Here is a 27937-nt window from a genome sequence, read left to right on the forward strand (position 1 = left end):
AGGGAATTAAGATGGAACAACTGTTGGCCTGTACAGCCTTGCTGGTTGAACAGTCAATGTCCATTAATTACCATCATGGACGTCGCACTTCTTTCGTCTTTCTCTTCTCGGCTCTGATGGTTGGTCCCCATGCTCAAACCAGCAAAAAAAAAAACAATCATCAACTGGCTCCTTTTAACCTATGTACTTAGGGATGGAAGTGGGCTAGTACGTGAACCTGCATATACATCCCATGATTTTGTACTCTCTTATTCTTTTTAATATATTTCCAGTAGGAATTCACACCCGTCCTGCTTCATCAAACTTTTTTTGTGGATTGACGGAAAAACCCCAGAAAAAACTGCTGTGGGGTGCAAGAGGGGGGAGGGGGGGGGGGGGGGGGGGGGTTGATTTCAGGAATTGGCAGGTCATCTTGTCCATCCCTGTTTTTTTTTTTTTGGTTTTTGTTTGTGGAATGGAAATGGGTTCATTCAAATTGAACTCATCCTTCACAAAAAAAAATTCTTCAGAAAAATAATAAGTAGATTATGCATGAGAACTGCACCACCTCAATTAAGATATGGTACGGTGGTTCGTAAAAACGCTATCATGACCTAGAAGACGAACACAGATATTTTGTAAAAGCACATCTCCCTGACCAAGTCATAGTCTGCATTGTTGTCTTCTTGTAAAGACCCAAACCAATGTTTCAGTCAAGACAGCTAGGAGTAGCTTTTAAGGTTTACTAGTCAGCTGTGCTCACTGTATACGTCCAGATACCATTTTGACAAGTACAGCTTTGGGAAAGGGAGGAGCAGCGTGTTCCTTCTGGGCACCTCCAGTGTATAGACAAGGAATTGAAGTATGGTTCGATAACCCCAGTGTACACATCGGTTTTGTGGGCTCCATATACAATTAAAAAATCCTCTCTCTCCCTTGCGGTTTCCTTCCTCGCGCGAGCAGACGGAAATATCCGCCCAATCTCATCCCGGCCACCTCCCCTTTGCCTCTCGTCCCCTCCCTTCCTCCCCTCAATCGATCCCAAAAATCAGTTAATAAACCTACAAATTAGTCTTAGAGACAAACAGATCAGATAAATCCCCCTATAGATCCAAACAATCGAATCGAAAAAATAGGGAAAGAGCTGCAAGCACCGTCGCGGCACGTCTGGCAGCTCCTCCGGCGTGCGCCATCAAGGTAGTGGCCGTGGTGGGCGCAGCAGATCGACCCAAGCGAGGGAGACGAGCACTCCACGGCTCCGTTTCACCGTCAGCCCTGCCTGCTTGGCTGGCCGCCACTCGACCGCCCGCCCGGTAGACCGGAGCGAGCGAGGCGAGCGAGGAGAGGACGCCGCTCACCCGGCCGCCCAGCCTGTTTGCCTGCTTGTGTGCCCCAGCGATGATGAGGCCCTCCGGAGGGGAGGATGCAGTTGGGGCATGGCTCTAGCAACATCAGCTTCCCTACTCCCTTGAACAAAGTAAGTTACTGACACTGATTTTATTTTTGACAAGGAACACTAGAAGGTTTAGTGACAGGAATAACTAGGAGCACAATTACATTTCAGAAAAAGAAGAAGATAATTAGAGAGTACAATATTTAGTACATAACAATAGGACTAATGCATACATATTTAGTTCCCAGGTTGGTTGGTAAAGTGAACCTCCGGAGCTATTCCTTGTCTTTGTGCTGTGAACAAAGGCGATTGGTTTAACACATTGATATCATTATTTGACCCAGCCACCCCAAAAAATGCATGCCATATCCACAAGTCATGTGAGGCAACAGCTTCAAGCATGACAGTCGGCACGCCATGATCACCTCGGGTGTACTGTCCTTTCCATGCTACTGGACAGTTTTTCCACTCCCAATGCATGCAGTCAATACTTCCCAACATACCAGGGAACCCACAACATATGATAGCAATTCTACCCTACATGATTAGCACAATGCATACTGCCCGACAAATCTATGTCCCTCTACCATATATGTCATCAGAGAGGAAGTCTAGCATTTTCTTTAAACTTGCTTTTTGTTCTTCACTGTATGAAGAGGTGTCAATCATCAGCAATTCCTTGTACTCCTTGATTTTTTCCACCTTCACCTTCTCCTTCTCAGTTGCAGCATGTTGAGCCAGTGCTTGAGCATGTTCTCTTGCAGCTGCAGCCATGTTATCTATTGCTGCTTTTTTTTCTACCTGGAGACCATTGAAGTGTGCAACATTTTCATCTGATAACCAGGTCTTACCCACCTTACCCTTTCCCTTCCGCTGTTCTTTCGCGGCTTTCTGCCCTTGTGGTCGACGACGTTCAGTTGCCTCATCAGTGTCTCGATTTGAAGAAGTGTAAGCTCCTGAGGCAGACACCTTGGTTCTCTTATTCCTAATATCAGCAGCCACATCTCGATTAAGCCATTTGGGTTCGTCCTTCACCACTTTCCACCAGTACTCAAATGGGAATGGCTTGTTAGTTTCCTTCACCCTTTTGTATTCTGCATGAACCTTCTCCATTATTTGCTCATCTGATCGGCCACTTTCATATGTGTTGCTTATTTCTGTCCAACATCCATGGAACCTTGTGACAAGTGCATTGATTGTATTATAATGGTTCTTGCATTGTGTAGCTGTTCTTTTCCTGTCCTTAGGAGCATAGTTGTTGTATTCAGCAGCAACTTCGTTCCAGTAACGAGCTCCCGACTTTGAATTGCCATCAATGGGGTCATTTGAGTTGTTGATCCAAGCACTTAATAGACGCAGGTTGTCTTTTTCAGACCAATACATACGTCCACCCTTGTTTTCCACATCTGAACCAGCATCACTCCAAATTGGATCTTTGTTTGTATTCTCTACAGGAGGTATTGGAGAGCTTACCGGTGAAGCTGAGCCCTCACATCTTGAACCATTGCCACCACCAACTCCAAACAATGATGCTGAAGCAACCGGTGATGAAGGACCGCCAGTCATATCCGCACCATGGAAATTACCATGGAAAGGAATGCCTTGCTGATATCCTGAACTTGGGAGCTGCTGGAAACTTGGATGACCTCCAAATGAATGGAAACTTTGTGGGTACAAGGGAGTTTGAAAGTTGGGACCAAACTGATAGGGTGGAAAGTTCATGGAAACAGAGAGCTGCAGGCCATGCTGTTGGTTGTTTGTGTTCTGTTGATTTGAACTTGCCAATGCAGAGTTCATCATATTTGTGAAACTAGGTCTAGATGAGTTGTCCATGTTTTAGATGTAGTGTATGAATTGGTATGTGTCCAAAGTTCTTGTATATATGTAGGAGTAGGCGGAAGCAGGAGCCTGCCTGGGCCAACGGCTCCTTGGCCAACGGCCATGTGCCCTGTAGACATATAATATTTTATTGAACAGGAGAAGGAATCGCAACGGCCATATGCTGCCAATATTATTTTAATCGGCTTGGTTCGGTTCGTCTGCAAGGTTCGTTTTTATTTCTGACAAGTATGGTTCGGCAGCTCCAGTGGGCATGGTTCGACTCCGACGTCGTATGGTTCGCTTCCAACCCAACACTGGAGCTGCTCTCAGTCCAAGGGAATCGATCGACACAAGTGCGTGAACTAGTACACTGAATCTAGAACCGGGACCTTTTGCATCTAGAATAGGGACCGCTCTTCTTTATTATTTTGAGCTAATATTTTCAGCATAGTCACGACTTCGATTTGGTGATGTACGTACTCTATAATTTTTCTAAGATTTTTAGTATCCTATAAATACGTGAACAAATTAATCATAGTTAACTTTGTTTATTTTTGAAGAGAGACAAAATAATTATTTTTAGTACAAAACAATATATATTTTACTGTGTGGTTCTCATATGTAGAGTCTAGACAATTTTATGGTATAATTTTAGGGCACTTATATGATTTTATATCTATTTTATAAAAGTATTTTATTAGGCACGGTGTCTACCAGCTAATTTATCAAGAACTAGAGTGTCTTTTACAAATTGCTTGAAAATAGGTGTCCGCTAATAAAAATTGCTCAAAAATAGGTGTCAGTCAGTAATAAAGAGCCATCACTTGGCATATGCCCAATAACAAATTTTACCTTGTTTTATAAACTAAAAGACGAGATGGGCAGTATTTTTGGCCGAAGGAAGTAGTCATTTTTGTCGGCTTTGACTCTAGCTAGGTGGTTGGCAAGTTCTCTTGTTTTGTGGCGGTGTCTGGATACAGGGACTAAAGTTTAGAAGGTGTTTGTATAGGATATCACATAAGGTATTCGGATATATAGTAATAAAAAAATAAATTACAAAAGTTCTTAGTAACCTGTGAGATGGATTTATTAAGCCTAATTAATATGTCATTAACATATGTTTACTTTAGCACCGTATTCTCAAATCATGTACTCATTAGCCTTAATAAATTTGTCTCACAAATTAGTCTCAATCTATACATTTAGTTTCATAAATAGTATATGTTTAATACTCCATACATGTGTCAAACATCCGATGGGACAATGACTAAAGTTTAGACCCACGCTGTTCTAGAATTATCTCAAAAGAGATATTCAGTTAGGTGAACTAAATGATTTATATTATTTCCGTTTGATTTTGCTGTATTACGTATTCTTGCAGTTTGATACTCTATCCTAGAGATGCAGTTTGATACTCTCTTGGTCCTAGAGGTGTTGTATTACTTAATCTTTCAGTCTTTCTACTATATTAGAGATGCAGTTTGATACTCTCTTCGTTAAAAAAAGGAAGATGTTATGAAATGCGTGTAAGTTAAACTTTCTTAATTTTAACTAGGTTTCTAGAAAATAGGTGTAATATTTATATCTCCACATAAGTTTATTATGAAAATATATTTAACAATCTATCAAATTATAGTAATTATGTATTATAAATATTGATATTGTTTTATATAACTGGTCAAAGGTAAAAAAAAAGTTAATTTCTTGAGAAGCGAGAACAGATTATATTTTAAGGCAGAGGGAGTAAATTTTATGCAACATGATGCCTGCCCTGTTGTCCCGGGTCTGCGTGTGTGAAATCATGGGGACATCACTGAGAATGCAAGTTCATTATTGTCTTTCTCTTAATTGTTTCCACCATAAGCAGCAGCTAAATTGCACTTTAATTTTTTTATAACTGCACTGATTTAAATGTTTATGGAAGAAACTATATACAAGATGTTTTTTTTTTTTGAAATATACAGAGATGGTATTGGCAGTTTGGCACACTGACTCTGCCAATTGGCCTATGTAAATTTTTGCAGTGGCGCAACTAGAGAGGTGGGTATCTTAAATTGTCTGTCTCTGTGAATATCATTTATAGAGGCAGTGGTCTTAAGAAATCTACATCTATTAATGATTTATACAAAATAAAAAGGCCAGAAGATAGCAAGTATATATATCTTTTGTCCCGGGACAAATCCAAAGCTAGGCACCATGACCATGGATCCAAGTCACAATAAAAATAACATTAAAAGTACAAATAGAAACACAAAAAAGGAAAACAAATAGAAAATGTCATGGTCACTTTATGATAAATAAAGATAAACTTTGTCAAACATCCTATATAGATATTATATGAACAACTCAGAACATACCATATATTATAAACTAAAAAGTAAATGAAGGAAAAGAATTAGGATAAAGTAAATAAAAATAAAAAATAAAAAACCTTAGAATAAAATAAAAATAATAAAAATAAAAAAGAAAGGGAAAATAAACAAAAAAGAGAAATGAAGGGAAAAGAAATAGAAAAATCGAAGTTGTGTAGTAGTTTGTGGTCTTTGTGGTAGGCCACTTGCTGGCCCGCTTTGTGTAAGGCCTTTGGGCCTGCGCAGGCTGAAAGGGTACCTGAACACACAGAGACTGATCTGGCAGTAATATCGCAGATTTGAAAGGTTGGGGAGAAACATCTGCAGACCATAGCAAATATATAGAATTTTGTTTTAAAAAAATCCTTCATACTCTGTATCTTTTTTCAGGTAAAGAAAGATTATTGTTAGTTATATGTGCAGAGCTATAGCCTTTCGAAATAATATTTTACTGTTAGAGTTATCATATTTGACAAGTTTACGAAAATTTAAGTACATGATAATCAGGAAGGGTGACCACTGTTTTGTGGAAAAAATTCTAGAATTGGCAGAGAGTGGCATCCCAATATGGGAAGGTACTGGAAGCACTTCTTAATACGGGGAAGACTGAGATAGTATTTTGATCAGGACCTCTGCCTGACATTGATGACTAGAAACAGGGGATAATAAGGAATCAACATAAAGTACAGTATGTTCCATGGAAACCCAATTGCATAGATCATAAATGGTGATGGCGCAGTGTCCCATGAAGCAAAGGTTGGGTAGTAGTTGTTGACAATGACACGGACAATGTCAATGACAACATTTATTTTGAGGCCTGCTTAATGAAATACATGTGACGCATGTTCTCGAAAAAAACATTTATTTTGTGGCTGAAGCAGCCCCAAAGTTCGGACAACTCATAGCAGCCCCAGTCTCGGCTATTGACATTCTTTTCAGGTTAGGTTATCCCTGAGCTCTGTTGTTCTTATATATATATATATATATATATATATATATATATGTCTTTGCTCTCCTTAGAGTTCTGATAAGAAACAAAGAAACACACAGAGTCCCAGAAACAACAAACGTAGTGTTTGCTGTCCTGCCCATCCTCTGTTTCTCGTGCTAACAAGACAGAGCTCTGTTTCGTAATTGCATATAGATTATAAATGGTGATGTCCCATGAAGGTGGTTGGGCAGTAGTTGTTGAAAATGACACAGACAATGTCAATCAAGCAGCCCCAAAGTTCGGACAACTCATAGCAGCCCCAACGCCGTCTATTGACTTCTTCTCAGGTTATCCTTGACCTCTGTTGTTCTTATATATATATGTCTTTGCTCTCCTTAGAGTTCTGATAAGAAACGTAGAAACACATAGAGTTTCAGAAAAATCATATTTACTCTCTGCTGTCCTGCCCATCTTCTGTTTATTTCCAACAAGATAGAGCCCCGTATGGAGATTTGCCTTTCTGCAGTCCTCGGTGAGCTTACTACAAGATCCATAAACTTTGTCCTCAGAAAACTCTCGAAGACACCAGCACTCCAAGTTGAGGATCGCCTGGACAAGGTCCTTCTCAGAATGCAGGGCATTGTCGACGAGGCCATGGGGCGGCGCATCACAAACCAAGCTATGCTCCAGCAGCTTGACATGCTGAGAGACGCCATGCATCGAGGATATTACATGATCGAAGCCTACAGATGCCAATCTCACAGCAAAGAGAAGGCCAAGGAACACATTGTGAGTCACTCTTTACAATCCTCCAAAGCAATTTCGGTGCAAAACTTCTGTTTCTCCAGTGGTACTAGTACACAGATTTTGGAAGAAATGAATGTTGTGCTCGACAGTTTGAGCTCCATGCTCCTTGATGCCAGTGAGCTGATCCTCTTCTTGGAGAGCTATCCTCGCATGTACCGTGAGCCTTACAGCATGCATATCCTGTTGAGCAACTGCATGTTTGGGCGCCAGATGGAGACAGAACTCATCATCAAATTCCTGCTGCACAAAGAGCCAGATAGTACTGAAGAATTGGAGGTCTTACCGATTGTCGGTCCTGGCAGAGTTGGGAAAAGCACCCTTGTTGCCCATGTGTGTAAGGATGAAAGAATCCGCAACCATTTCTCTGAAATCTTCTTCCTGCACAAACATGATTTTATAGATGGTGAGCATCCTTTTTTCAAAGAAAGGTGTGAGATGAAGCATCAAAGTAGCGTGTCGAACTCGAATAATGAGAGGAGACTGTTAGTTGTTGAGTTAATTGGGGATCTCTATGAAGACACATGGGATAGGTTGTATTCTTCTTTTAAACGGAGCGTCCAAAGCAGTAGTAAAATCATAATCACAAGTTGGTCTGACAAGATCATAAAGTTTGGAACAACTCAAGCGCTAACTCTGAAGTATCTATCCCAGGAGGCATATTGGTATTTCTTCAAGACACTTACATTTGGAAGCCTAGATCCCATGACCCATCCAAGGCTTACAGGCATAGCCATGGAGATATCCAGGACACTGAATGGTTCCCTCATTGCTGCAAACGTCACTTCTCTTGTGCTGAGGGGCAACATTGACATCGGCTTCTGGTGCAAGGTTTTGGCATTCTTAAGAGGGTCTTACCAGAAGCATATCTCACGATTTGGCGACCATCCAATTGATCTTATGAACCAAAATAGGCCTGCAAGTTTTGAAAGAATTGCTGCACACTCTGAAGATTTCATTGTTCATTGTGAGCATCAACGCTCTTCACAAGAGGATGTTCTGGAGATAAAACTCCACGATCTTGTGTATGGAAGCATTAAGCCACAGGGAAAATTTGAGGTCCTAGCATGGAAATCTGTGATACCACCCTACTATAGCTATGTTTATGCTAGTGAAATTCCAGAGCTAAAAACAAAAGCTGCCAAGAGGAAGCGATGTATGAAAAATGAAGTCCCGCCTTGTTAGTGTTTCCCTTATCTGGGTTTTACAACAGTAATATATCTGTATGTACATCGACAAGTTCGTGTATATGCAACAATATGCTTCTTCCTCTGTTTTTACGTGTAACTAGTACATCATCCCGTCTACCGGTATGGGCTAGCGTTTTAGAATACATAAACATTTTACTGTTCTTCGGATGTGCTCATAAAGATAGGGTGTATGTGCGTGCGTTCATAGGAGTGAGTATGCGCTCGTGTTTGGCGGCAAGCTCGGACAGTCACTCCAGGTAGCCACCAATAGGTGATGCGTTGCCTCAAGGTTCCGTTCGCACAACGCACAAAAAAAATGTTCTTCCAGTGGCGCAATTGTAGACGCGCCGAAGTCCATAGTCTATTTTGCAATATCAGCCATAAGAAGAATTTGCACTTTGGCGGTGCCATACATTCCAAATTATGGCCGGGAAGGATGATTGGACTTGGCCGGTAAACTGAATTGCGTAAGCTGATTTGCTCGAGTATTGACAAGAGCAATCAAGATTGAATTTAGACAAAGAGATCTAGATAGGTTTTCAGGATAGAAGGACATGAGTTGGTCCTGGGTCCCATGTTCAAGTCGTTCCAGAGGTATGTTGCTTGGGGTGGATAAAGAGTTAGCATAGGTTACTGAAGAAGATCAAGGACAGTTCTTCCGAAGTGTCAAGTTATCAGCTATAGGCAAAGATTTTGAGTGGGCTCTGGTTAATGTCTATGGCCCTGCTCATGATGATTGGAAAATGGATTTCTTATAGGAACTTGAAATAAGATTCAGAGTACATATATACCTTTGATAATGGGAGGGGCCTTCAACTTAGTAAGAAAGGTAGAAGAAAAATCTTCAAACAATGTGGATGTGGCTCTGATGGATGCTTTCAATGAGATGATTAACAATACTACTTTAGGAGAGCTGCACAGGTCAGGTAGTAGATACACCTGGACCAACAAACACTATGCCAAAACAGCACAAAGGAGACACCCTAATTAGTGACCTGCAATTGAAACATGTCCCTAATATCAGATCAGTGACGTGTGTAGACATAACACGTCACTTATGAAATGTTGCCCATGGTTAGCAAACAAAACACGTCACTGAAAACTACTTACCAGAGACACTTCTTAACAACACGCGTCACTGACAACCGAGACTATTACCATAGACTCGTGGGTACGAAACGCGTCACTTGTGATGAGAATCTCGTACCTGAATGTTTTATGAAATGCAGTGAATCAAGTCTTAGATCCGCCGTCCACAGTCCCCTGTCCTAGTCTCCCAAGTCCCAACCCGCGGTCCGTCCCCTCTCTCTCTCTCCCTTCCTCCACCATTGTCCCCTCTCTCTAGTTCTCTCGTCCCCTTCACCACAGCCTCCCTCCACCTAGATCTGGCCGGCGCCATCTCCCTCCTCTGGATCTGACCAGTGTCATCTCCTTCCTCTGGATCTGGCCGATGCCATCTCGATGAGTCGAAATCTCATCTGAGTAAAATGAAGCCTCGTCGCCACGGTGCCACACGAGCACAAACCCTACACAAGCAAGCGAAGGAGATAGAGACCTCAATGCCTCGCGCAGCGAGGCTCGGCCCTACGGCATAGAGAGCCTCGTCCTCGCCTCCTCCTGCTTTGTGTACCCACGGCGACCGTTACTCCCCTCTGCCGCCCGCTTTCGCGGGCTCCCAGGCTCCATGTCGCCGCCACCGGTGTGGCCGCATCCACCAGCAGTGCTGCACGAAAAGGGCCCAGGAGGCCTAGGCGCTTCGTCGCTGTTGCCGTGGCTCCTCGCGGATCTAGGAATGGTGAGGGACCGGCCTCCCTTGTTTGATGCTTTTTCCCTTTCTGATTGTGCGAGGCTCAGTTTCCTGCGAGTTAGGGCACGCTATTGACTGCCGTTAAGCAGGTCCAGGCTTGCCTCTGAATTGCTATGATTGTTCCGTTTTACTCATTTATCTATCTCGGCCCAATCCTTGTCGGCTCTGTCTGTGGAACTGAGTGTGTACCTCGAGGTTGCTCTCTGCATCCCTGGTCTGATGTTTTCATAATGCACATCTGAATTTTTGGCTGACAAAGTTACAAAGTAGTAGTTGAGAACCAAGCAGGGAATGATCAGCTTGTCCGTTGGCTTTTTAGTACTATATTAAGCAGCTAATGAGTATAGTTGAGAATGTTCTATCACTTGTCGGCATGGGTTATTCCCATTTCTATTCATGTAGTAGTACCTATTCCATTCTGATATAATTAAAAACAATCGTTCATTAGTGACCCATTTTCTTAATGCATGTCGCTGCTATCTCACATCAGTGATGTGTCTTCTCAATACGTGTCACAGCTATCTCACAATATGCATCGCAGGTATCACACATCAGTGACACGTCCTCCCAATATTTGTCGCTGCTATCTCCACATCAGTGACGCGTAAAGACACATCACTAATATCGTCACATTAGAGACGCAATATAAGTGACTTGTTTTTTCTTGCATCACTAATGAGCCTCTAGACACGTCACTAATTAGCATTTTTGGCATAGTGAAACAAACACCACCAAATCATGTGTGTGCTAGATAGAGTTCTAGTAAAAAAACTCCTAGGAAAATAAATTCAACCTGACCATAGTGTATACTGCTCCAAGGCTAGGTTCTGACCACAATCCATTAATTGTGGATACTTGAGATATATAGGAGATCAAACAACATTACTTTTGGTTTAGTGCTCACTAGCTTAATCAAGAAGGTTTTGAGAATGATTAGAAGCAAATGGCCTAATAGATACAAACATGGTCCTTTGAATCATTGACATGTTGTCTCTGGCAAGTTGAGATGAGCTATCAAGGTATGGGGTCAAAACACTGATAGCTACCAGAAGAGACAAAGCCATGGATCATCCTTGAAACCAACAGCTTCCACCTAAATATAATTTTGCCACCCGAGACTAGCCAAGTTCTGTCTTGCGCACTCATGGATCGTCCAATTTCAAGAACGTATCATCCATGAATTCCAACAATTAGAAACTTTCACCAATGTGTTGTCCGATCATCACCATGGACCGTCCAAGATATTGCTGGGTCAGCTTCCATCAATGTTGTCAATAGAGCACTAGCACTATACTACATACATGCTATATTGGCTTAAACCTCAATCAAGTAACATCAATGCATATCATATCTTGTCATTTACTCTTATGCATTGTATTCATCAAGTATCATATATATACATTAGGTGATGAGCGAGGGCTACAAGGAGGTTGTTGTGGAAGAGGCTTAGGAGGTAAAGATCTTCGATGAACCACCATCTGAATGCAAGGTAGGCCCTATGCATCCCTATCTTTTTTTGCTAATGAATTATGATTACTTAGTTCATTGTTATGTTAGTGCTATATGTCTATACTACCTATGAATTCCTAATCGATCTTTCATACCTTGATAATACTGCACCACTTCATCATTGATTGCTTACTTTCCTTCATCCGATAACTCATACTTAATTTGCTTAGAGAGTAGAAATTGAGATGATGATGGGTTTCTCATTGCTCGTGTGTTATAGGGCATGCTTGTCCACTAAAGCAACATAATTGGGTTATGATCTAAAACTTGGCCAATGAGGTTATTAATGATGATGAGTTGTTGGCAAGGGGTTGGATCATGGCAAGACCGGTGAAGGTATTGAATGATATAGCTTGCTAACCAATTAAGGATAGTGTATCCGTGGTAGTAAGCCATGAACATAATTATACAAACCACTTGTCATGAATGGGGTGACAAGCCAAGTATCTAATTGTGACCAGTCTACCCGTGGATTCAGCACAAAGGTGATGTTGTGTAGATGAGATGCCATTACCTGTGTACCTCACACACCGTTCATTGGCACCCACAGCCTGATTGGGGAAAGGTTGAGGCATTGAGGTATGCCTTATGTACCGATTGGTCATATAGGTGACATCCCTTGCCTTTGGTGGAGTTAATGTGTACCCCTCTGCATAGTCTCTTTATTCGAAAGTTATAAGTTCAAGTTCTGTACTTCTAGCTACATACGGACTAGAGTTGAATTGAAACAAGGACTCATGGAAGGTTGAGATCCTCATGCTAGTTGCTCATTTTAATTGAACCATGCTATGCTTGTCAAATGCGTAGTATATGTTCCACATTTATGATTCTTGTATAAAATGCTTTTAGCAGTTTACAATTATTTCTACAGGTAGACAAGGACAGATATTTAATATGTTATGATACAAAGACAAATAAAAGATCTCAAAAGTAACAAGTTACTTGTACTAGTTGGTGGTACAAGCGTGTTGCCTGAAAACATCTTAATATCCAGGCACCTAAAAATATAGGAGAAGTCATAAAGATAAAAATTTGCATCACCTCATAAAGGATCTCTGAATAGTAACGGTAAGACAGCTTATCTAAGAACGTGGAACGCACAAGGCATGCAAGAGTGCCCTGCATAGCACGATCCGTAGTTGACGGCTTGACACGTTCACACACGTTCTGAGAGAGAGGCCAGCCGGCCGGATCGACGACGATATGGTGCGTGCTTCTTGATAGTATAATAATATAACTAATATATCTTTTTTGTCATATGAAATAACTTTGTTTATCTATGTCTAGCTGATCGCAATATGCCTCTATCTTGCTGACAACGACTTAAACACACCATGAGCTCCATCGGCATTATCTTTTTTTGTCACAGTTTTACACTGCTTCTGTGTCTGTACAAGCTGCGTGCCTATATATATGAACTGTTGCTCCATCTCCCATCACACAAACCACTTCATCCCTATTAAAAGCTGCCAGCTACATTTTGCAACAACATATTCCTGGTCGCTACTCACAGCTCCATTTGTAAAAGCAGATAGCAAAGAAACAATGGCGTCCCAGGCCATCGAGTGCCACCGTGCGGGTGCAGAGATCGTCACCGGAGACGCCACGTGCAGGAAGAAGTCTGTGGAGCTGCTGGAGCAGCTCGGCGTCCCCAATGGCCTCCTTCCACTGGAGGACATCCAGGAGTTTGGATACAACCGCGACTCAGGCTTCATTTGGCTGCTGCAGAGGAAGAAGCTGGAGCACACCTTCAAGAAGGTCAAGAAGACGGTGTCGTACGCCACCGAGGTCACGGCGTTCGTCCAGAAGGGTAAGTTGTCGAAGATCACTGGCATTAAGGTCAAGGAGCTGATGCTCTGGATTAGCATCATCGAGATGTACATCCCAGAGGCCTCGCTGGAGAAGGTCACCTTCAAGTCCAGCAACGGCCTCTCCAGGACCCTTGATGCCGCTGCCTTTGCGCTCGGGGAATGAGAGATCTCCAAAAATGAGACAGAAAATTATGGGCACGTCAAATCCTCAGTCGGTTTAATGCTAAAAACAACCATGCTCTATGATCTTGTATCATCTACTGGAAACAATAAATCTGTACTGTATGTTTTTTTTCTCCTTTTCCCTTTCTCGGAATAATGATATTTTTTCTCTTTTCCCTTTTTCTTTATGGACTCTGCTAATTCAATACTAGCACCTCCCATGCTATTTCGCTAGCCCACGGACATCGAAAGCCAAGGCAAATACGAGGTGTTCCTTGCTGGCCAGTGCCCAGGGGGCTACGGCCGCTATGGCTATGTGTCTACTGCCCGTGGTGGGGAACCACTCATGTTCCACAAACAGGTGTCTCTATCATACATTATAGTCGTGTCTTTAATACATGCCAATAATAAATGGGATGTCTCCTTTGTGCACATGTGACATAGTGACGATGAGTCTTTCTGCTGTGGGAATCCTTTCATTTGATTTAATTATTGGAGACTATGGACCTATGGCCCTCCATTAGCTCGCCGCCGGTCAATAGAGTCGTGTTGCTGCCATGGCTTGTCTCGAGCATGCTAAGGGCATTGACCGAGTGGCTGGTCACTCAATGGTGCCACATGCTGCAGCGCACAAGCTCTAGCGAGGGGCCCTGCTACTGTTCATTCACAACATAGAGATGTTTTCTGTTGGTTTCAACATATCCACCTCTACAACGGTTATCAGTGATTTCAGAGCATCAAGGTATCATCACAGGACATCGTCTCTGATCCAACATACTCTAGAATAATTCAAAAAACTAAATGAAAGATATGACTATTCAACAGTATTCAAGCAATTTATGAGCGAATGATTCATGGTAAATGAGTGCATGAATAAACAATGTCTACATCTGATATCGAAGCAAGCATCTTCAGAATAAGCTAGAGATGTGTTCTATTAATGGTCCATGCAAGTTGTTGATCTTGGCATGATAGTAGAGGAGTGCTCCTGAAGGTAGAGGCGTGTCCATGAGGAACTAGCGTTGACTTAATTAAACATGAGCTTGTCCTACATGCGAGGAGACAGTAGAAGGGTAGAACACAAGTAACTGTCGATCTCTCTTCACATAAATAGGAGAAGAGCATGATGGTGGCTAGGAGCAAGGAGGTTTAGCCAATGGTTAGCCGAGAAGCTCCTGTGGGGCCAGGGCAAAGATCTGCACCGTCGTGTATGGTCCCAAGGATGATGAGGACAAGATAATTGGTTGCAACACACCGATTGGCCAGCAGTGGATCGAGAGCTAGGATAACTATGGGCGATGGTGGTGGTGACTCCCGGATCAAAGCACTACAACATGTAGATTAGAGTAGTGCGGCACACAATGCCTCTTTTTACATTAGAGACACATCATGTTAGCACAACATTGCGGCCCCACACTGCTCCTTATCATCATACATGCAGGTAGACATCAGAGATGTGGGTCAGAAATCATGCGTCAAAGGCCAGTGACTTCTTACATCATAGGCATGTCAAATTAAAATGAGTCTCTATTGACTGCCCTAACCATCAGAGATGCATGACATATTATCTCCTAGACATATTTTGTCAGAAGAATTAGTTCTGCAATACCTAGCAGCTAATCGTGTAAGATGAATCAGATGGTAACACAAAAGACACAAGATTTATACGGGTTTAGGCACGTGCATGGGGTGCCCTAGTCTAGTCTTCTTGTATTCATATGCTCGGTTACAGGAGTTGTTGCTCCTTCTACCACTAGTAAAGAAAACGATTTCACAGTCGGTCAAATGGGACTTTCAGGGCCGGTTTTTATTACCGCCACTGTGCCACCGTTGCTGAAATTCAAGGCTTTGTAGCAACGGTTTTTCAACCGGCACTGGAAACGGGACTTCAGAGCGGTTGACTTTAGAAACCTGTCCTTGAAAAAGAATCGTCTATGGCGGTTGAGTTATGTAAACCGCCTCTAAAGACTCGTTACAGTGGCGTTTGTTGCAACCAACCGCCTCTGTAAACATATTACAGAATCGGTTGCTGCAATGCAACCATTCCTGTAAGTGCATTGATCAGAGGCGGCTCTTGCAACACAACCACCTCTAAACTGTGATATACAACAGCGGCAAAAAGAACCACCTCTAAAGGTTGACTTTGTACCTTTTGAATTCAAACCTTCCAACCATAATTCTATCGTGCTTTCCCATAAAATTATATATCGTGCTTTCCTGCCATAATTAAATCGTGCTTTCTCACCAAATTTCATTGCAGATTTGAAATTAACTTAGTATCATACAATATACACACATGATGATATACCAAAGTATATTTATATTTACAATATTATATATACACAAATTGTTTACTAGTTTTACGGCCCAAAAAAGAAAAAAAAAGGGTCACCGACATTCACGTCGAAGAGTTTCAAACACATGATTCGTGGCATACTCCGATCCTGGATCAAAGAATCGCCTCGAAGGCACAAGAACCTCACTCAACAAGAACTTGCAGAAACTGTCTTGAACATCTTGAATATCCTTTTGCTCAATTCTTGCCCTTGGATTGAGGGCCTAGAACTTGCAGAAACTGTCTTGAACATCTTGAAAGAATCTGCTATAATGAAGTAAATGGAATTGGATCCTGATTGCAAGGTCCCTACTCCATCTGATATAGCCTTAGAGAGGAGGGTTACAATGAGAGCGATCGGCTAACACGTTGGATTCCTAGTACATTACATGGAATACGCAACAAATCGATCTCTCACCCTATCATCTAGATAGGATGGCGTCATCAGATATCCTCGATATGTCTTGATCTCCAAGGTGATTGATTCGCATAGCCTTGGTGGGCTTCGTTCCTTGTATCCTCAGCCTGCCAGACTAGCACGAGTCGAATAGGTACCCCAAGCATGTATACCCGACACTTTTAATTGGGACGTGTCGTCTGGCTTGACAGCGACAGACATTGTATTGAGACCCATGGATCCATCACATACACGTTATGCCTACTATCCATGGGGATCAACTTGTCCGAGAGATGTCACATACACTCTAATAATACATTACAGTCGCTTCTAGCTAGAATACATGTTATTAATAAATGGGGTGCCTCACACATGTGACGTATTGACGCTGAGTCTTTCTGCTACCTACAACCTTACAATAAAGATAGCCATTTGCATCACATACGAATCATAGAGGATCTCTAAATATATAGTAACGGTAAGACAGCTTATCTAAGAACGTGGAACGCACAACGCATGCAAGAGTGCCCTTGCATAGCACGTACGATCCGTAGTTGACGGCTTGACACACGTTCCGAGAGATAAGCCGGCCGGCCGTATCGACGACGATATGGTGCGTGCTTCTTGATAGTATAATAATATAACTACTATATCTTTTTTGTCATATGAAATAACTTTTGTTTATCTATGTCTAGCTGATCGCAATATGCGCCCTCTATCTTGCTGACAACGACTTAAACACATCATGAGCTCCATCGGCATTATTTTTATAGTCATAGTCCCGTACGTGCATTTTTCTTATAAGAGATGCATCTCGGAGGGATGGAAGCTTCCTGGGCAAACTAATTCTATATACGTAGTATTAGTTAATCAACCCATACTCCTGCCTAGAATCTTGTTTACATGAGTATTAAAGGTTCAGTAAATAATTTAGCTGATATATAAGATACTTACAATCCTATCTAGTTGCCATAAATTAATTGAGCTCTTTTACAATGGTTGAGGGTATTTCTTGGTTCCTAATTAATTTATTAGTACTAATTAATTTTATGAGTGGAAGGTTAGTAAGGTAATTGTGCCTCCCTCTCCTGCCCTCCTCGCACTCTCCATCGGCATCTCACGCATCGCCGCTGCCTCGCCCTTGCCATCGCACGTCGTGCCCTCGCCATCACGTGGCGCCATCGCTACCGCTTGCCGCAGCCTGCCCTCGTCCTCGCGCAGCGCCGCCACCGCCGGCCTGCCCTTGGCCGCGCTCGTCTCTCGTCGCCATAGGTTCTCTTGTCTGTGACTGCTTGAATGGCAAAGAAAGATTAAGTTCAATGCATTTCAGCTTTTACTCATAGCTTCTCATCTCCGACTTTTTTTCCTTGAAATTGTCTTCGACTGCTAATTGATGGTATAATGCTGTATAGAACGAACAAATACTACCTTTCGTTGTTGTTACTTGATAGCTAAACTAGCCAGAATTGGAGTTTGGTTAAGCCAGTTAAAAAATCGATAATGGTGGAGTCACTTCACTTGGCCATGGATCAGCATCAGGCCAAAGCAGCTCGTTACAAGCAGACATCAACTAGAACTAAAGGTTTTTTTTTTTTAGAATTTTAAGGCCAGGCCTGTATTTATAACCGAAACACAAAGACAATATATCGTTTTACAACACTGATGGGGAAACCATCTAAAACAATGGCAGCATAAGGCAAAAAAAAACTCCGACAAGATCACCTAGATAACTCTGAACGACTACTGAAAGACTAGTACCAACTAACAAGTTTCAGCCGAGATACAAAGGATTAACATCAACCAACACCAGCCTTCAGGTCTTCCAATTCCTTAGAAAACATCCGCAGGTACTCCTTGCGCTCTGATGTCCCAACGCCAAGCATGAGATGGGGGGCAGCACGCGGATCGGCAGCGGGGACGGCCGCCACCGCCACCAAGGGGAGCACTTACGCTGACAGCCCTGATCTCGCCTCCTCCAACGCATCGCCAGATGTACATGGTGCCGCCGTTCGCAGGGGACTGGTGAGGACAGATCGCGTGCCCTAGCCGCCGCAGCCCTACCCTTGCGCTTGCGCTCGCCCTCGCCCTCGCCCTGGCAACCGACGCCGCTGCAACAGGAAGTCTCGGTGAGAAGGAAGAACAGACAGACGACAAGGTGGCTAGGGTCGGCGAATCTCACAAATACATATGACAAACTATACTAATTCAGTCTTTCTTATCCAACCTAAATATTATTTTTATATTATAAATTTACCATTTTACCCTTAATTATATGAAAGAAATTCGAAAATACAATTATCGCATTATTTTTTAAGGTACTAATCCCACCAATTTTAGTACGCACTTGGTGCCTTTTCAATAGGTTCCTCTTGGTTCCTCTGACTTTTTAACCGTCGGATTGAGCCGTCTATTTTTCGACAACCATTGTAAAAATTCTCAAATTAATTTACCATTTATTTTATGAGCATTTTTATAATGGTTGTTGGAAAATAAACGACTCACGAGGAACGATCTGACGGCTTAAAAAAGCAGAGGAACCGAGAGGAACTAATTGGAGAGGCACCGAGTGCATACTAGATGGTGGGACCATACGCACCAAGTGCATACTAAAATTAGTGGGATCAACACCTAAAAAAATGATGTGATAATTCTATTTTTGAATTTCTTTATACAATTAAGGGTAGAATGGTAAATTTATAATAAAAAATAATGTTTAAATAAATAATATAGAGATGATTGAATTTGTATTTTTGTCATGTGTATTTCTCACGTCAGATCACGCTAACCCTCTCTCGTCTCTCTATTCTTCCTTCTCACCAAGACTTGGTGTTGCGGCGGCGGCGGCGGCTACCAGGGCGAGGGGCGAGGGCGAGCGCGAGGGCAGGGCTGCAGCGGCCAGGGCACGCGATCTGTCCTCACCAGTCTTTTGTGAACTGCGGCACTACGTACATGCGGCAAAGGCGTTGGAGGAGGCTGGATCAGACCTGGCGCGGTGTCCGTGCTCCTGTTGGCGGTGGCGATGGCCGTCCACGCGGCAATCCAAGGTGGCGAAGCTGGCGGCGGCATAGCCATCCCTAACTCCCACTCCGCATGCCACTCCCTTCTCGTGCTCCGCGTCTACCTCGCCCGACGTCGCCAGCCCGCCCACACCAGCCATGATGGGGATCCACATCATGGAGGAGGACGGTGTGCTGCCTGCTGTCGCCTGTGTTTAGTGTGCCCGAGGTGCACCTACTTTGATAGCGTAGACGACGTCGAGTAGCGGTCGTTAGGCCGTGGCAGGAGCAGGCGCTGACTTCATGGTGCTCCAAGGTATGCAATAGCATGCGCTCCACCTGTTTGCTCAAATGCCTACGGAGATGAAATCAGTTTTGGCCTAGGATTAGCGGGTTGTAGAATCGTTCCAGTATTTCTTGATTTATTGTTCATTTGTCTCATTCTTGCATCTCAGATCGCAGTAGAATCTCTACTAAGTTCAGTGCTTGCTGTGATACTATTTATGTTGTTATGTCAAATAGAAAGGGACTAGTACTGTAGAAAGACTCACTGAGGAAACTTTGAGGGATTATGATCATCTTAGGGATCTTCTTGTTGTATGTGAAGGTGCGGAACTGAACTTGCTCCAAACGAAAGAGGTGCCTGTCTTTTCCCGACATTATCTTATTCAATTGTTTTCATGTTCCAGCTCAAAGGCAGATTGGAGAAACTGCTTTGAATGAAACAAGTTGCAGATCCAAATACTCAGATTGATTATTGTCGCTTTAATACTGTATGCTCCATATTGGTACTACATCATGTCCATTGGCAATACATTCTCCCTAGAATTGACTGAAAATTGTGAAGTGTTGACCTGCATCTGCAATTTGGTCATCATGCATTCATGTGTCAATTACTAAACTTCGCTTGTGATTCCAATTCAGAGGTATGGCGGAAAGAAAGACTCTGGAGCCAGTGCATCAAAAGAGTGAAGAGCGGAGGATCTAGGGACCTCAGGAGCAAACACCTTTGTTATCTGTGAGGCATCCTTCTGGCATGGTGGTATTTTGAGGACCAGCTACTGATAGTGAATGCACACCAAATTCACAAGTATGGAACATAGCTAGTAGATCAAAGTCTGTGGGCTAGCGAAGTAGCATGGGAGGTGCTAATATTGAATTAGCAGAGCCAAACACAATCCTTTTACAGTTTATATTCAATAAAGAACATCATTATTCAGAGAAAATGGTAAAGGAGAAAAAACATACAGAGCCAACAATAAAATCAAATATACAGATTTATTGTTTTCAAAAGATCATATATGGAGCATGGTTGTTTTTAACATTAAACTGGCTGAGGATTTGACGTGCCCATAATTTTCTGTTTCATTTTGTGATCCCTCATTCCCCAAGAGCAAAGGCAGTGGCATTGAAGGTCCTGGAGAGGCCGTTGCTGGACTTGAAGGTGACCTTCTCTGGTGAGGCCTCTGGGACGTAAACCTCATTGATGCTAATCCAGAGCATCATTGCGTTGGTCTTTATGCCAGTGATATTCCTCAGCTTTCCATTATCGACGAATGCCGTGACCTCGGCGTCGTACGACACCTTCTGCATGATTTTCTTGAAGGTGTGCTCAATATTCTTTGCCTGCACCAGCCGAAGGAAGCCCGAGTCACGGTTGTACCTGAACTCCTGGATGTCCTCCAGTGGAAGGAGGCCCATGGGGAGGCCGAGCTCCTCCAGCAGCTTCACAGACATGTTCCTGCATGTGGCGTCTCCGGTGAAGACCTCTGCACCCGCATGGTGGCACTCAAGGGCCTGGGACGCCATTGTTTCTTTGCTATCTCTGCTTCTACGAATGGAGCTGTGAGTAGCGGCAACTGTGATGAAGTGGTTTTGTGTGAAGGGAGATGCAGCAACGGGTGCATATATATAGTCACGCAGCTTGTACAGGCCGAGAGAAGCTGTGTAAGACGACGTGCACTCTTGTAAGACGACGTGCACTCTTGTATTGACCAAATATTTCTTCCCACATGCAGCTGCAATAAATCAATACTTGTAAGGGTTAATTTTACCCACATAATGCAATTAAAGACCTTCGAAGTAGTATGATTTTAGGACCTGCTGCCCATGAAAATGTGCCAATGAAGTTAAGTGGTTGCTTTGATATCATAATTAAAAATCTGTTTTTAGAAAATAGGTTTTACCATGAATTTCAGATAGACCTGGTTTTAATTAAGTATTTTGTTATTTTTTTATTCATATATTATGGTGTTTGGCTCGTAATTACTCTCAGGCTACGCTTTCTGGTTTCTATAGAAATAAAAACAACTAGCAATAGTTTCTTGTACCGATTTTAGTAGAAAGTGTTTTTAGTTGTCTCCATGTTAGTTAAACAAACAATCATAGTTTCCTGGATAACTAACTAAAAATGGGATTTAAGGATCCCAGTTTTTACAAAACTTAAGATCCAAACAATCCCTAAATTTGTTAGTGTGCAGCGCTGCCTAACTTCCTAACTGATGAGCCGGCCCCCATGTGCTTATGTTCACTAGAGCCCACAACAAACCAAGGTATCAGGCCAAACTCAACTCAAAAGACTCCTGGTAGGTGAGGACTATCCCTACCATATATATTGTTCTCTCTCATCAATTATTGATGTGGGACTAACCTGACACTATCTCGTCACACATCGAGCTCAACTGTTCAGATCACACAACTCTGTGTGATCTCTAGAACATGTAATCTAGGCTCCGAGTTAAATACTCCATGCTACATACAAACCATGTGATCGTCCAAGAGGTTAACGAGCTTCTGTCATCATTTGACCCATGAGATTTTCTAGGTTTAATGACCATGGACTCTAATACCACTAGTTAAAGTCCATAGCAGGTTCAGCCCATCTTGCTATACTCACGAACCGGCTCCTCTCAGTCTAGGTCAACAAAACAAGGCATCGTGCCCGACCCAACCAAATGATTATATGTGTATGGCTTGTTGAATATGCTATTAAGATTCATCTCAACAAATATTGTGAAAACACAATATCATTGCCGCATGTAATAATATTCCAGCGATGTAGATTGTCATCGTCAAAGCAGAATCAAAAAAAATTAATGGTGGAAACTAATAGTGATCACGGCCTGATAAATGCATGATCTGACGTTGATCAATGGTTCATCTTCATCGGGTTGAACCACGCTGACTGGTGGTAACCTATGCTAATCACCGCAGGAGTGCACATCTGACTGGTACGGTGGTGATTGAATGATTCGTCACCACCGGATAGATCATGCTATAAACTGACAATGATTACATGATCAGCAACGTCAGTTCAAACTTTGAAACGACAGTGACCTAGCCGTTGTCACAGCTAGATAAAATGGTGAACCGGGCGGAGATAGCAGAATAACACCACTGGCTTTGAACCGGCAATGAGGTCCAAGGCTATGACGGCCGACAATTCACAGCCGAGCTGAGGTTCAATGCCAGCAACGATGGAAGGTTCCAAACCGGCGGTGGTGACCATTTCATGCATACTTAATCGATTTTGAGAAGAAAGAATATTCTCCTAACAAAGGAATCCTATGCCAATAATAATATAATATACCATTACACGTATAAAATAAGAGCTCTTTTACAGTGGTTGGGGTACCTCTTAGTTCCTAAATAATTGATTAATGCTAATTAATTTTATGAGTGGAAGGTTAATATAGTAATTGTGGCTTCCTCTTCCCACGCCACCCATCCCAGCCCGCATCTGAAGTCCCGAGAAAAATGGATCCGGCTACATGTTCTTTTTAATTATTTCTCATTTTCTTAAATCAAATCGACGTAACTAGTTCTAGGTGCGTCTATGTGTGCTACTAGTAACACTGGATTTCCCCGTGTGTGGTATAAAGCACTATTATTCCATAAGGACAATGGCAGACTACCAGCTTCTGTTAATCTACTTTCGCTCTGCGTTGTATTACCATTCTGTACACTGTCAACCAACTCGTAGATGTGAAACTGGTGAAAGATCAGGCATAGGACACAGTACTGCCATCTCTTGTGGAATGGTGATGCTGGATTTGAACTGTGAGAAAAAAAAATGGAGGGCCACAATAGACCTGAGAAGAAAGACATGCTCTCTTGGCAAGTCTTTTGGATTCGACGCCAACATGGTTGTAAAAGATGGAAGTGGCTCCGCAAAAATCCAATCCACTTCACTTGGCCGTGGATCAGCTTCAGGCCAAAGCAACTTATTTCAAGAGAAAAAACAACCACATAGAGAAGGGGCGAGAAAAAGAAAATTACAAGCAGGGTGAGAAAAACAAAATTACAAGCAGACATCAACTAGAACTGAAGGTACACATAGCTAAAACTTTCAGAGAAGAAATCTTTCAGACTGCATGTGCTTGATCTAAAAATATGACTCTCATCGCCAATCTGCCAGGAACAGAGCAACACATAACCATGACAGAATAGCACCGAGCTGTGGCAGATGCCATATAGTTTTCTACATCATCAACTTTTGCTTCAATTAAAGACCTTCGAAGTAGTATGATTTAGGACCTGCTGCCCATGAAAACGTGCCAATGAAGTTAAGTGGTTGTTTTGATATCATAATTAAAAATATGTTTTTAGAAAATAGGTTACCATGAATTTCAGATAGACCTGGTTTTAAGTAGGTATTCTGTTATTTTTTATTTACATATTATGGTGTTTGGATCATAATTACTCTCAGGCCACGCTTTCTGGTTTCTATAAGAACTAGCAACAGTTTCTTGTACCGATTTTCCTAGAAACTGTTTTTAGTTGTCTCCATGTTAGTTAAACAAACAAACATGGTTGGATAACAAACTAAAATTAGGATTTAAGGATTCCAGTTTTTACAAAACTTTAGATCCATACAATCCCTAAATTGGTTAGAGTGTGCAGCGGATCTGCCTAACTTGCTAAACCGATGAGGCGACACCCCACGCACTTAGGTTCACTAGAGCCGGCAACCCACATGCTTAGGTTACCTAGAGCCCACAACAAACCAAGGTATCGATCGGGCCTAACTTAACTCAAAAGACTCCTAGTAGGTGAGGGCTATCCCTGTCATATATGTTATCCCGCCCACCAATTATCGATGTTGGACTAAACCTGACACTATCACGTCACACATAGAGCTCAATAGTTCAGATCACACAACTTTGTGTAATCTCTGGAACATGTAATCTAGGCTCTAAGTCAAATGCTCCATGTTACACACAAACCATGTGATCCTCCAAGAGGTTAACGACCTTCCCCTGTCACCATTTGACCCATGAGATTTTCTAGGTTTAATGACCATGGGCTTTAATACCACTAGTTGAAGTCCATAGCAGATTCAACCCATCTTGCTATACCCACGAGCCGGCTCCTCTTGGTCCAGGTCAACAAACCAAGGCCTCGTGCCCGACCCAACCCAAACGATTATATGTGTATAGCTTGTTGAATATCCTATTAAGATTCTTCTCAACAAATATTGTGAAAACACAATATCATTGTCGCATGTAATAATATTCCAGCGATGTAGAATGTCATCAACGCTGAATCAAAAAAAATAGTGGTGGTAACTAATAGTGATCACGACCTGATAAATGCATGATCTGACGTTGATCAATGGTTCATCATCGTCGGGTTGAACCACTGACTGGTGGTAACCAAACGCTAATCACCGCAGGAGTGCACATCCGACCAGCGGTGATCGAACAATTTGTCACCACCGGATCATGCTATAAAATGACAAAACATGATCAGGAACGTCAGTTCAAACTTCGAAACGACAATGACCTAGCCATTGTCACAGCTAGATAAAATGGTGAACCGGCGGAGATAGCAGAATAACACCACTGGCTTTGAACCGGCAATGATGGCTATAACGGCCAACAAGTCACTGCTGAGGGTCAGTACCAGCAGCGATGGAGAGTTTCCAAACCGGCGGTGGTTACCATTTCATACTTAACCGATTTTGTGAAATATTATGAGAAAGAATATTCTCCTAACAAAGGAATTAATCCGATGCCAATAATAATATAATACCACTACACGTATAAAATAAATGGTAAATTAATTTATGGCAACTAGATAGGATTGTGAGTATCTTATATATCAGCTAAATTATTTACTGAACCTTTGATACTCATGTAAACAAGATTCTAGGCATTGTATGGGTTGATTAACTAATACTACCTATATAGAATTAGTTTGCCCACTTCCATCCCTCCGATGCATCTCTTATAAGCACAATGCACGTTCAGAACTATGACTATAAAAATAATGCCGATGGAGCTCATGGTGTGTTTATGTCATTGTCAGCAAGATAGAGGCATATTACGATCAGCTTTCATATTAAAAAAAAGTAGTTATATTATTATACTATAAAGAAGCACGCACCATATCGTCGTCGATCGATCCAGCTGGACGGCCTATCTCTCGGAACATGTGTGAACATGTGAAGCCCTCAACTACGGATCGTGCTATGCAGGGTTCCACGTTCATAGATAAGCTGTCTTACCGTTACTATTTAGAGATCCTCTCTGATCCGTACGTGATGCAAATGGTTATATCTTTATTATAAGGTTGTAGGTAGCAGCAGAAAGACTCGGCGTCAATACGTCACATGATGTGCGCACAAAGGAGGCACCCCATTTATTGACATGTATTCTAGCTAGAAGCGACTGTAATGTATTATTAGAGTGTCTGAAACATCTCTCAGACGAGTGGATCCCAATGGATAGTAGGCTTATGTGACTCCACATCACATGTAAATACCTGGGTCTCAATACAATGTCTGCCTCTGTCAAGGCAGACGACACGTCCCACAAAGGCACGAGACCCACAAAGGCTAGGCGAATCAACCATCTTGGAGATCAAGACATATTGAGGATATTTAACGCCATCGTATCTAGATGAGATTGTTTTGTTGCGTATTCCATGTAATGTACTAGGAATCCAATCTGTTAGCCGATCGCTATCATTGTAACACTCCTATCTAAGGCTACATATATAAGATGGAGTAGGGACCTTGCAATCGGGTTCCAATTCCATTTACTTCATTCTAGCATATAGGTAGAAGGAGCAACAACCCTTGTAACAGAGCATATGAATACAAGAAGAGCAGCATCACCACCGACTAGACTAGGACACCCCACGTGCCTAAACCAGTATAAATCATGTGTCTTTTGTGCTAGCATCTGATTCATCTTACATGATTAGCTATTAGGTATTGCCAGAACTAATTCTTTTGACAAAATGTGTCTAGGAGATAATATGTCATCACAGATGTGTTTTAGTAGAATGCATCTCTGACGGTTAGGGCAGTCAATAGAGACTCATTATAATTTGACATGTCTATGATGTAAGAAGTCACCAGCCTTTTGACGCGTGATTTCTAACCCACATCTCTGATGTCTACCTACATGTATGATGATAAGGAGCAATGTGGGGCCACAACGCTGTGCTAACATGATGTGTCTCTAATGTAAGAAGAGGCATTGTGTGTCGCATAACTCTAATCCACGTTGTAGTGCTTTGATCCGGGAGCAGCCACCACCACCATCGGCCATGGTGATCCTAGCTCTCGATGCATTGTCGGCCAACCAGTGTGTTGCAATTGCAACCAATTATCTTGTCCTCATCGTCGTTTGGATCACATGTGGCGGTGTGGATGTTTGCCTTGGCCCCATAGGAGCTTATCGGCTGACTGTTGGCTAAACCTCCTTGCTCCTAGCTAGCATCACGCTCTTCTCCTATTTCTGTGAAGAGAGATCGATAGGTACTCATGTTCTACCCTTCTGCTATCTCCTCACATGTAGGACATGCTTCTACCGTTAGGAGCACTCCTCTACTATCATGCTAAGATGAACAACTTGCATGGACCATTAATAGAACACATCTTTAGCTTATTCTGAAGATACTTGCTTAGATATCAAAGGTAGACATTGTTTATTCATGCACTCATTTACTACGGATCATTCGCTCATCAATTGCTTGAATTCTGTTGAATAGTCATATCTTTCATTTTTGGTTTTTTGAATTATTCTAGAGTATGTAGGATCGAAGACGGTGTCTTGAGATGATACTTTGATACTCTTAAATCACTGATAACTGTTGCAGAGGTGGATATGTTGAAACCAACACAAAACATCTCTATGTTGTCCATGATATATATGATTGTGTGGATGAACTGTAGCAGGGCCACTCGGTTGATGCCCTTAGCCAAAGGCGTGCATGCTCGAGACAAGCCATGGTAGCAACATGACTCAATTGACCGGCGGCGAGCTCATGGAGGGCCATAGGGCCATAGTCTCCAATAATGAAATCACATGAAAGGATTCCCATAGCAGAATATGACTCATCGTCACTATGTCAGATGTGCACAAAGGAGACATCCGCTTTATTATTGACATGTATTAAAGACATGACTGTAGTGTATAATTAGAGACATCTGTTTATGGA

The 27937-nt window shown here is 42.4% G+C and overlaps 4 protein-coding genes across 6 annotated transcripts; 3 read left to right on the plus strand and 1 right to left on the minus strand.

The window, feature by feature from the left end:
* LOC110433119 lies at positions 619-3392 on the plus strand. 3 transcript variants are annotated; one of them, XR_002450521.1, is made up of 2 exons: positions 619-1456; positions 2599-3392. XR_002450521.1 is itself a non-coding variant. In XM_021454793.1 (2 exons), exons 1-2 carry the CDS (start codon positions 1403-1405, stop codon positions 3178-3180), a joined length of 408 nt encoding a protein of 135 aa, XP_021310468.1. In that variant the 5' UTR covers positions 823-1402; the 3' UTR covers positions 3181-3392. The 3 variants fall into 3 exon arrangements, 1 of the variants encoding a protein (XP_021310468.1); XM_021454793.1 differs by having other exon boundaries at positions 823-1456; positions 2827-3392; XR_002450522.1 differs by lacking the exon at positions 619-1456 and having other exon boundaries at positions 1463-2731; positions 2827-3392.
* LOC8054540 (putative disease resistance protein RGA3) lies at positions 6873-8546 on the plus strand. Its single transcript, XM_002459205.2, has one exon. It carries the CDS (start codon positions 6980-6982, stop codon positions 8462-8464), a length of 1485 nt encoding a protein of 494 aa, XP_002459250.1. The 5' UTR covers positions 6873-6979; the 3' UTR covers positions 8465-8546.
* On the plus strand, positions 13207-13966 carry LOC8084253. The gene has a single exon (XM_002459206.2). The coding sequence runs from the start codon at positions 13331-13333 to the stop codon at positions 13757-13759; it is 429 nt and encodes a 142-aa protein (XP_002459251.1). The 5' UTR covers positions 13207-13330; the 3' UTR covers positions 13760-13966.
* On the minus strand, positions 20658-21370 carry LOC8084254. Its single transcript, XM_002461300.2, has one exon. The coding sequence runs from the start codon at positions 21293-21295 to the stop codon at positions 20867-20869; it is 429 nt and encodes a 142-aa protein (XP_002461345.1). The 5' UTR covers positions 21296-21370; the 3' UTR covers positions 20658-20866.

The sequence above is a fragment of the Sorghum bicolor genome, chromosome 2 (assembly GCF_000003195.3).
Source record: "Sorghum bicolor cultivar BTx623 chromosome 2, Sorghum_bicolor_NCBIv3, whole genome shotgun sequence".
Classification (NCBI taxonomy): Eukaryota; Viridiplantae; Streptophyta; class Magnoliopsida; order Poales; family Poaceae; genus Sorghum; species Sorghum bicolor.

What these genes read in the sequence shown, in the direction of transcription:
- LOC110433119 (XM_021454793.1), top strand. Translation starts at nt 1,403, where the DNA reads ATGCAGTTGGGGCATGGCTCTAGCAACATCAGCTTCCCTACTCCCTTG. An exon ending in TCCCTACTCCCTTGAACAAA is followed by an intron (nt 1,457 to 2,826) that starts GTAAGTTACTGA and finishes TATTCTCTACAG; the next exon opens with GAGGTATTGGAGAGCTTACC.
- LOC8054540 (XM_002459205.2), top strand. Translation starts at nt 6,980, where the DNA reads ATGGAGATTTGCCTTTCTGCAGTCCTCGGTGAGCTTACTACAAGATCC.
- LOC8084253 (XM_002459206.2), top strand. Translation starts at nt 13,331, where the DNA reads ATGGCGTCCCAGGCCATCGAGTGCCACCGTGCGGGTGCAGAGATCGTC.
- LOC8084254 (XM_002461300.2), bottom strand. Translation starts at nt 21,295, where the DNA reads ATGGCGTCCCAGGCCCTTGAGTGCCACCATGCGGGTGCAGAGGTCTTC.